We start from the raw sequence: 11,206 nt of genomic DNA, 5'->3' as shown, positions 1-11,206 counted from the left end.
ATTTGGAAAGGCACACACCTGTCTATATAAGGTCTCACAGCTGACTGCATATCAGAGCAAAAACCAAGCCATGAGGTCGAAGGAGAACTGCCTGCAGAGCCCAGAGACAGGATTGTGTCGAGGCACCGATCTGGAGAAGCCTACAAAAAAATTCTACTGCATTGAAGATTCCCAAGAACACAGTGGCCTCGATAATTCTTAAATGGAAGAAGTTTGGAACAACCAGGACTCTTCCTAGAGCTGGCCACCCGGCCAAACTGAGCAATCGGAGGAGAAGGGCCTTGGTAAGAGAGGTGAACAAGAACCCGATGGTCACTCTGGCTGAGCTCCAGAGATCCTGTGTGGAGATGGGAGAAACTTCCAGAAGGACAACCATCACTGCAACACTCCACCGATCTGGGCTTTATGGCGGAGTGGCCAGACGGAAGCCAAACAGTTCAATCTTGGTTTCATCAGACCACAGAATCTTGTTTCTCACAGTCTGTGTCCTTTCGGTGCTTTTTTGCAAACTCCAAGTGGGCTTTCATGTGTCTTTCACTGAGGAGAGGCTTCCGTCTGGCCACTCTGCCATAAAGCCCAGATCGGTGGAGTGTTGCAGTGATGGTTGTCCTTCTGGAAGTTTCTCCCATCTCCACACAGGATCTCTGGAGCTCAGCCAGAGTGACCATCGGGTTCTTGTTCACCTCTCTTACCAAGGCCCTTCTCCCTAGATTGCTCAGTTTGGCCGGGCGGCCAGCTCTAGGAGGAGTCCTGGTTGTTCCAAATTTCTTCCATTTAAGAATTATGGAGGCCACTGTGCTCTTGGGAACCTTCAATGCAGCAGAGATTTTTTGTAGGCTTCCCCAGATCTGTGCCTCGACACAATCCTGTCTGAGCTCTGCAGGCAGTTCCTTCGACCTCATGGCTTGGTTTTTGCTCTGATATGCAATGTCAGCTGTGATACCTCATATAGACAGGTGTGTGCCTTTCCAAATCATGTCCAATCAATTGAATTTACCACAGGTGGACTCCAATCAAGGTGTAGAAACATCTCAAAGATGATCAAGAGAAATGGGAGGCACCTGAGCTAAATTTCAAGTGTCATAGCAAAGGGTATGAATACTTATGTAAATGTGATATTTCAGTTTTTTCTTTTTCATAAATTTTTCAAAACTTTCTAAAATCCTGTTTTCTCTTTGTCGTTATGGGGTATTGAGTGTAGATTGATGAGGGAAAAAATGAATTTAATCGATTTCAGCAGAAGGCTGCAACATAACAAAATGTGAAAAAAGTGAAGGGGTCTGAATACTTTCTGAATGCACTGTATATATATATACACAAACACACACACACACACACACACACACACACACACACACACACACACACACACACACACATATAATGCCGCATGCAAATAATCAAAATAAAAAGTGTGCTTGTAATAATTTTGAGTAATCATAAACTTTTTGAACACGCAAATCTCGCATTCTGCACGCAATGAGATGTGGGTAATGCAGCAGAATAATATGGACAATCTGTGTAATTATGATGATTGTTTTGCCTACAGGACTTGAATAGCCGTTAGGAGCAGCAACTGCAAGGCTGCACATCATTCTGCACAAGGCACATCTAGGTGCAGCCGTAGCGTCCGCTTGCACTTGCTCGCAGATGTAAATGCCCAATCTGTAAGTTGTTCATAATGAGTACGTTTTTTGGGCTTTGGCCAAACTCCTCGTACAAACTCTTCTTATGGTTTCAGTATACAAGTTTGACCAACTTGCCTCATCCAGATCCTCCCTGGCATCACCTTCATGTCACTCGCATTAGGCTTCACGAACATTTAGCCTTTGAAGGGAGATCATAATATCCAATCGGATCACAACCACTTGAACCACCTTCAGAGGCCATTTTCCCCCGCAGAGCAGGGGTTGGTCCTTTTTGGGGGACCGTGGTCCCCTTTTTGAAGCAATGTTTTATGGCCGGATGCCCTTCCTGCCGCCAACCCTGTTAGTCGGCTCTTGCGACACACAGGGAATTACCAGTAAGCAGGTACTCAATTTGCGGACCTCGGAAGGATGACAGGCTGAGTCAACCCTAATGGCGTTAATTCAGTGATGGACCAGGATTCGAACCCAGGACCCTAGGATCCCAAGCCGGCACCCAAACCGCTAAGCCAACACCAGGCCAGGTCACAACCACTTCTCATCGCAATTTCTGCAGTCCTCGAGAGCTCCCAATACCATTGTCGCTGCTGTTGTTACTACCGATGCTGCTCCCACTGCTGCTTCCCCCATTGCTTTCAGCTGTATGGAGCTCAAAGCGCACGGTGTGCCGTCTCATGTGGCGGATGTTTATGTTCTCAAGGCTGGGCAAGGTAGACTTCTCTGGCAAGAGCATGCGATCTATAACCTTCTGCCTATGGTAGTACTTTGTGAAGTTGTTGAAGATGACGGTGATGGGCAGCGCCACGGCCACGAGCCCACAGATGATGCAAAGCGTCGCCATGAGCTTGCCCGAGACGGCGATAGGTACGACGTCGCCATATCCCACGGTGGTCAAGGTGATGGTCGCCCACCACCAGCAGATGGGGATGGAGCGGAGCTTACTCTCCGGCACGTCGTGTTCGACCGCGAACGTGAAGACCGAGAAGATGGCGATACCCATGGCCAGGAAGATGAGCAGCAGGCCGACCTCGTGGTAGCTGTGGGTCAATGTGACTCCGAGCGTTCTCAGGCCTGGAGAATGTCGCGCCAGCTTCAAGGTGCGGAATATCCGGGACAGCCGGAGAACCTACGTCGTGGGGAGAAGACAAGCAAGTTAAGAATGCATTGATGTCGAAAATCCAAAAAACACAACACAGACAAAGATTTCGTACAACAACAATGGACTGTTTAACACAATTATTTAAACAGCCTTTGTATTTAACATTATTTAAACAATTTTAATTTTAAATTTTAATTTTTTATTAAAAATTATTTTTAATAATAAAAAAAAATTTTTATAAATAATTTAACACAACTATTTAAACAAAGATAACAAAATTTAAGATGTAATCAACATGAATTATACAACCTCTGCAATTTCTTGATCTATATATTACTGAAGTGTGTTTTGAAAAGTGATTTATGACCTGTTCCGTCTTCTACCGACTCCTCTCCGGCCTTGCCCCCCCCCCCCCCCCCAGTTCTATCTCTGCTCTGTCCCCCAAATATTTTTACAGGTCGCACAAGATCTGCCTGCAACCCTCTTATGGTTAAACTGCCAAAATCAAGACTCTCTATTCACCTTCACTCTTTCATTCCTCTTTTCTCCCGCATCTGGAACAAACTCCTTCAATCTCTTCAATCCCACTCCTCCCTCCAGGTCTTTAAAACACCTGTTCACCACCATCTCTTATCTTCCCCCATCCAAAACCTTGATCTTTTCTACCCCCGCTAATTCACCCCAGATCCACTTTTTTGAAATTCCGACTTCTTTCCTGGAAGCCCTAGCTGTGTCCATGTGTTTTGTACTTCTCCCACCCCCCACCCCCCTTTCTCACGCCTCCTCCCCCCAAGCCCTCTCCCTCCCACAGATCTCCCGATGTCCCTGCTCTCAAATGTTGTGCTTGTGTGCTTCCCCCTCTCTCCCCATCTTGTCTCCCGCTCCCTTTATTTCGTCTTATGTGTCAGTTTGTCTTTTTGTGATTAACGTTAGCTTTTACACGAGCCTCGATCTTCTATACAAAAAAAACAAATAAATAAAAAATGACAACGAGGTTCGGAGATGACGGAAAAAAACAGTATGGGATATAAACCTGGGATCCCCACGTGATGACATAGGGGGTTCCAATAATGCAAAAATGGCCCAAGTTGAAATGACCACGTAACGAGCAGAGTACAAATCCTATACGTTCTGTAAAGCGGAAGATTGAACACCTGAAACTATCGGAAGATCAGAGAGCTGAGAAAGCAGATGAAGCTGGACTGGAAGGGAGTCAGTTGAATACAGATAGGCCTCCAACCTGTCTGCGACGCGTGAACAACAGGCATCCAAATATGTTGAGAGCTTCAGATTCCACACAATGATCCAGAAGAGACAGATTTGATGATGCGGAGAGCATGAATCAATTGACTTCTGACCAAGGTTTTGTAGGCTGTGAGTAGTTCTGAACTTTCAAGGAAAGACTTGAAACTTGAAACGAGGAGATCCTCAGTCTGCAGCTGCCTGACTCCCCGCTCTGGTCAGCCCAGGGGAGATACATATGCGTTGATGATGAGGCCTAGAGGTTCAAGAGACCGTACCTCTTCCTGTCTCTAACATTGGAAATCGACAGGTGTGTTCATTGGACAATCGTTCCGGAGCGACGCTAAGATTTGACCCGATTGAAAGACAAATTCCATTTATCAGACAAACACTGAGTCGATCTGACATCAGCAGAGACTGAAGCAGCTGCTGTCTGATTGCCAGTGATATAGGGTACTGTATGATGATATAGTCATATAGATGTACAGTGTGGTTTCATCTGGAGAAAGAAACAGAGCATTTTCCGGATCGTCGTCGAGGTCACTTTTGTAGATGAGGACAAAGACTGCGCCGAAGACAAGGCCCTTGTGCACTCCAGTTGCTCATAAACGAGCTTAAGTGTTCGTTTGTTGACGACTAATGTATGGCGGGGAATGATAACGATGACAACACAGGGGAGACTGCATGTATCGGCTACTTAGTTGTTTATCTATCTATAATTCCAGTAATCTCTGTCTGTACGTTTGTACGTTTGTCTGTGACCGCTGTTTCTCGACAACCACGGGTCCGATATACTTTTAACTTGCCAGGTATATTGCTGGGGACCCGAGGATGTGCCTTTTCAAGGTTTCATATTAATCGGACAATTACTTACCGAGCTATGTCCAAAAAACGATTCAACCAATCAGAGAGCAGCGAACGATCGCGTGTGCCGAACGTGGCGGGCACACTCTGCCTCGGATGGCACATTTGAGAGCGTATTCATTTATTTCACGTTTGCAAACTATGTTGGCGTTAAACTATGTTTTACAACTAATAAAAACGAATTTGCGATTCATTCGCTTTCCTGCGCGTTTGTGCACGCGATGGCGATTTCTTTACCAAACTCCGGAAGCCGTTCGCTTTGGACCAAACCATTGCATGTAAATAGAGGGGGGGGGATTGTCACCGTACTCGCAAGCCGTTCGCTTTGGACCAAACCATTTCATGTAAATAGAGGGGGGGGATATAATTTTAGATATAGATATAGTACGGGCAATGCCCTAGTATTTAGTAATGGCAGCATTTTCCTACCCCTTCTCCTGTAATACTCCCTCCTTCTTTCCCTCTTTTTGCCATAAGTTATCTCAATGCCGCAGACGTTGATTTGACTTTCAATGTAATGGCATTCCAATGGTAAACCTTAATCCATGAGCTGCGTATCGTATGTGCTGCATCTCAAAATATGACATATTAAGCTGGCTGTCCAATCTGCAGCCGTGTGCACCAGATTCGATTGTCATACTCTGGGTCTAAGTACCATATTGACTCACTAATATGTACGTGTCTTCATCTACAAACTCTTCATCATTTGGCAACCAAACTACTGCCCTTTCCCAGATCGTATCCCCTTTAACTCCATCCCTTTTTGAGGGGACATTGAGCTGGTGCAGTCCACAAGCATTTTGTGCACACTACTTTTCCCAACACGCCTTTTCGTTGGAGTGGGAAACTAGCATGCCGGTACTCTGAACAAGTTCCTGCAATGGCGAATTCACGTCGTGATGGTTGTGTTGCAAGGGATTGTAGTCGGAGAGAGAAATGATGGCCTGACCTGTTGTCGTACAAGTATAAGGTAGTGTAGTTTGTCATGCAGTGGGTGTACACACAAGGCCAGGTGGCTGAAACGCCTCATTCACTTGCACTGTGGGCTTATCATTGAAGCAAGCGGACATGTTTATCACATATGTGAACATGGCGGAATATCATTGGCCCCCATTCGCACCCATCCACATGCTCCTTGCATGGTCCTTCGCTGTTCATCCTTTAATCCTACCTACTTCCACCTTTCTATCTCTCTCCCTCCCTATTCATCCATTTCTCAAATCCCATGCATTAAAAGAGCAATTTATATTAAACCTTCTAGACTATCATGATGATCAACACGTGTTTTAGCCCGATTCCAATGGCTGCCCAGAAACTTGCCACCACCATTCTATTTGGCCATAAAAGCCCACGATGCACCCCGACATCTATAGTGGCTATAAAGGTACCCCAGTACCTACCTATGGTTGAGATCTCCACCACCATTCTGCTCCTTACTGGAAATAGCAGATAATGTAAGGTTTCCAAGTTGTAAGGCACAAGGTTTCCATTTTCACAAGTTTGCTTCTAATGTTCATGCACAATATATATATATATACACACACACACACACACACACACACACACACACACACACACACACACACACACACACACACACACACACACACACACACACACACACACACACACAAAGCTCTATCTAACCACTGACTGACTGATTGACTGACATATTAATATTTGGTACGTTCCGGGTGTCATAGAAAGGTGAAATTTAGCGTACCGACGGACATGGAAGGTGGTACACTGGGAAAAATCACAGAACCGTCAGAAAGCGTCAGTAAACGAAAATTTCATTTTCAAAAGGTGTAAACACATATGAAAAAAAGACCAAAGGAAAACCTCAATGTCTAGCATTTGAAAATTGTAATTTCTATAACTGTAAACTATGAAATAAATATACGTCTGTAAATTTTAAATAGAACTAGGACAATGCGACTATGTCGCCAATATGCCTCCGCATAGTCGCACAACGGGTAGGTGCCATCACTCTGCATATGTATGCGTAGTGGATCACGTTTGTGAAGTTTGGTGTTGATCGGATAAGGTTTGTTTTACTATCCAAGATGGCTGTAAAACCACGTGACCTATGACATCATCATTTTCAAACAATATGCAACAGTGCTGTTAGATGATATTTGTAAAATTTCCCATCAATAGGGTGAGCGGTTTCAGAGATATAATTATTTAATATTTTCCTTCAATCTAATATGGCTGCCAAACCATGTGACCTATGATGTCATGAATTTAATATTTCAATACAAATGGGTCATAGATCATGTGCATGCAATTTCAGATTTTTAGGATAAGGAATTCGATTAAAACATTTTTGGCTGGTATACCACTTTACTTATGATGTCATTATTGTCATGCTTTTGTTCCCCATTGGGAGGACTTGAGAATGTGCCAAGTTTCTAATTTTTTCCATTCAGAGATTTCTGAGAAATACATTTGTAATTATTTGCTTTTAATCCAAGATGGCTGCCATACCACGTGACCTATGACGTCACAGTTATCATAAAAACATTCTGCATGTGTGTCACTTCTACCCTGAAAATTCCGTCTCAATCAGACATATGGTTGCTGAGAAAAACAAGGTTTATCCCATACGGACAGACAACCCGAAAACAATGCCTCCACCAACTTTCTCGGTGAAGGCATGAAACGCATCCATCTTACTATAATTCACCAAATGTCCGTCTGTCTGTCTGTCTGTCTGTCCATCCGTCCATTCCCAGGTACCGCACAATGGCTGAACCGATCACAACAACATTTTGGGTGGGTAATCCTGGGATCCCCTGGATTAAAATAGGCTATATTGTTTTTCCAATGTCAGCTTTGTTCTCCAGCATTTTCCAGTTTGGACTCCCGCATAACGTTATTTTCCCGGGTACCGCACAAACAGCTGCATCGATTGCAACTTGACGAATGAAAACACACAGCTAAAAATAATGACCTCGGACAAAGACCTTTCATAAGGACATGGGTTGAATCCCTGCTTGAGAGAATGCCAACCCCCTCCCCACCATCACGGTCGTCTCTCCAACTCACAATCCCACGAGATATGCGGAAAGGACAACCCAAAGCCAATTATCTTCTTTTTGATTTGTATATAAACATCATTAAAAGTAAATAATGAACTCGGCCAAATTTCAAACAATGTGGGTTTAATCTCTACATGAGAGAATTCCATATAGCTATTTGGGCGGTGTATAAGTTAACAGATCGCTGTCTCCATCGATCTTGCCAAGGCCGTAATACCTATCGGCTCAAAATCCTTTTAACTGTTGACTTGGTAGTTTTTACAATGAAGGAAACACGTATGGGGAGCACATACGACATAGCGATTGTGAATGTGACAGCTCTGACGCATCTTTTGCTTCGCATCGCAGTGACGGCGAGCACCAACATGGCGGCTGTAAGATTAAAATCTGGCTCAAGCCCCCTCACCACCCAAAGCCTTCAACCAGACATATTAACATGCTCCTCTCCGTTCATTCCTGTTCTTCAAAGCAAAGCGGCAAAAATTGTTGTATCGCCATTATATATTACGAGCAACAGTACCCGCACTAAGGGTGGGGCTTCAATTGGGAGGAACAAATGATTATTTCAACGATTTATATAAACATCCGTTAAATCATATCACACGCAAATCATCAAAATCTAAACAGTATTTTTAGAATTTCAATAAAAGCCACATCACTGTTCATATCGGTAAATATTATTCTATCGTGTTTCAAATCGTGATATCAACTGTACACTTTTCTTTAGGAAAAAAAATGGAATGAATTTGTACCTCTTCTTCAGCTTAGAACTTCAGGATAAACGACATTGCTGATAAAAGTTCCTTTTCTCCCAAGGGCGGGTACCGTTATTTTTTTATTTTTTTTATTTTTTTTGCATACAAGATCGAGGCTCGTGAAAGAGCTCACATTAATCACACAAAAAGTCAAACCGACACATAAAAGATAATAAGGGGAGTGGTAGACAAGATAGGGAGAGAGGGGGAAGGACACAAACACATTTGAGAAAAGGTTTTTTGGGTTTTCTATGATCGCGCCTATACCACGTGACCCATCACATCATAATTAGCATCTAAAATTTCGGGAGGAGGAGGCGCTCCTTTGGTGAAAATTTCCTTTCGATCGGCCGAACAGTTGCAGAGAAAATGAATTTTAAAGGGAATAAACCTGCAAAATCCCAGCGGAAGAATAACAATAATCTTAACAAAAACAATAGGGATCTGAAAGTTATGTGGCACCCTAAAATAGGGACAATAACCCTACCTGGGAGAATAAAACAGTACACTACACTGGCTGAAGGTATTTTTTTTAACCAATTTCAATGGTTGCGAGAACACAGGGCAGCATGTACAATCATGCGAACGTAATCATCAAACTTTAACAAAAACAAACAAGAAAATGCCTATTTTGGGGGGCAACCCGCCTCCCCTCCACCATTAACCGCCTTAGACGCCAATATTTTAATGCCGTGAACAAACGTTAGTACATCACGGGTGATGAATGGAAAGTTGTGGTCAAGTTTCATCGGCATTGTATGTGTAGTTTCTGAGAAGAAAGCAAATACCTATTTTGGGGGACATAGACCTTTCTATGTCCCCCAAACAATATTCCCAGAAAATCCCGGAGACCTTTCTGGGGTCCGATTTTATGCCTCCGCCGACAAAGTCGCCGGAGGCATTATGTTTTCGGGTTGTCCGGCCGTACGTCCGTCCGTCCGTCTGTACGGGCTAAACCTTGTTTTCTCAGCAACCATTTGTCCGATTGAGATGAAACATTCAGCGTAGGAGTGACACCCATGCAAAATGTTTTTGTGATAATTGTGACGTCATAGGTCACGTGGTATAGCAGTCATCTTGGCTTCAAAGCAAATTATTGAAAAATTATTTCTCAGAAACCGCTGAATGGAAAAATTTGAAACTTGGCACACTGTCAAGTAATCCCAATGGGGAACAAAAGCATGATAATGATGACATCATAGGTGAAATGGTATACCAGCCAAGAATTAAATAAATATTTTAATGGAATGCCTTATCCTAAAAAATTGAAATTGCATGCACATGATCTATGACCCATTTGTATTGAAATATTAAATTTATGACATCATTGATCACATGGTTTGGCAACCTTATTGGATTTAACCTAAAACCTTAAAAAAAACATCTTCTCCCAAACCACCAATTTTGATTGACTCGGAACTTTAGTGCGTCATTGACTAGTCATGGCGATTCAAAGACTATCACGAAAACGTCATTGGTCACATGGTGTGGCAGCCATATTGGATTGAAGGAAAATATTAAATAATTATATCTGAAACCGCTTACCCTATTGATGCGAAATTTTACAAATAACTAACACCACTGTTAGAGGGGTCAATATATGGTTGAACCCCAAAAATATTGATACAAAAGGTTTTTCAATGGATTCTGGTACCATTGGGCATGCTAAATAACATACTAAAAATCTAGTAACATCTGACTTCCGGAAAGGGGTCATTTTCAAGATGGCGTCCAAGATGGCCGCCAGGAGCTTAAAATTGCCATATCTCAATTATTATTCAACCTAGAAAGGTGGTTTTGGTGTCTAACCCTGGGTTTTAGGGCCCAAGGAATCCAATTGAATCAATAAAATTACCATCAGTTAATTATTTATTGACAAGTCCAAGATGGCATCCCAAGGTGACATCCTGATCCACTAAAATGGCTCTGTCGAATAGTAGTCAACCTAGAGAGATATTTTCAGTGTGTATACCTAGGTTTAAGGCACCCAGGAAATCATCAAAATTACTTAAATAAGCACAAAGTAATCAGGTAATCCAGTAAGCCAGGTTTACCAGCCCAGTAGGCATTTGTTGTCTTATACAGTTAGTCGCTATTCATCGTCATCCTCCGACTCACCAGCTAATGAACCAAGTGTGTGTTTCAGATTGGAGAAAAGAGTGTAATGTGTCTACACCACTGCCACCTGTGACTCCAGTCCACAGTATTCAGTGATCATTACAGACAAAGGTTTGTACAAAGCTTGAAAGGTTATGGCAAGGGACAGACTATTTTATATTGGGGAGGGGGGGGGGGGGGGTGGAGGGACTGAAAAATCTGACAAACAATTTATTTTCATTTCAAAAGGAATAAGTATATTATTTGGTACATGTATGCATAAACAAAATCCTTTTTTTTTTAGACATTTCCAAAAGAAATGTACACAACTTTTCCCAGCTATAGCCTGGGGGGGGGGGGGGGGGCCTCCATGTGTTCAGGGTAGTAGGACTGTGCCACCCATAAGGGTGGCTTTTTGGCAATTTGAGTATATTCAAGGGTGTGGAAAATTCCATGTGT

The 11,206-nt window shown here is 43.1% G+C and overlaps 1 protein-coding gene across 1 annotated transcript in view; it reads right to left on the bottom strand.

The window, feature by feature from the left end:
• Window positions 1–1,143: 1,143 nt before the first annotated feature.
• The window catches only part of LOC137439108 (delayed-rectifier potassium channel regulatory subunit KCNS3), a 36,331-nt gene continuing 26,268 nt past the window's right edge, over window positions 1,144–11,206 (bottom strand). Inside the window, exon 3 of the mRNA XM_068134812.2 lies at window positions 1,144–2,772. Within this exon, the coding sequence (XP_067990913.2) occupies window positions 2,185–2,772 (588 nt within the window). The 3' untranslated portion in view covers window positions 1,144–2,184. The remainder of the gene's footprint in view (window positions 2,773–11,206) is intronic.

This window comes from Myxine glutinosa, chromosome 13 (genome assembly GCF_964187855.1).
Source record: "Myxine glutinosa chromosome 13, kmMyxGlut1.1, whole genome shotgun sequence".
NCBI lineage: Eukaryota > Metazoa > Chordata > Myxini > Myxiniformes > Myxinidae > Myxine > Myxine glutinosa.
This window is presented reverse-complemented; position numbering and strand designations above follow the sequence as displayed.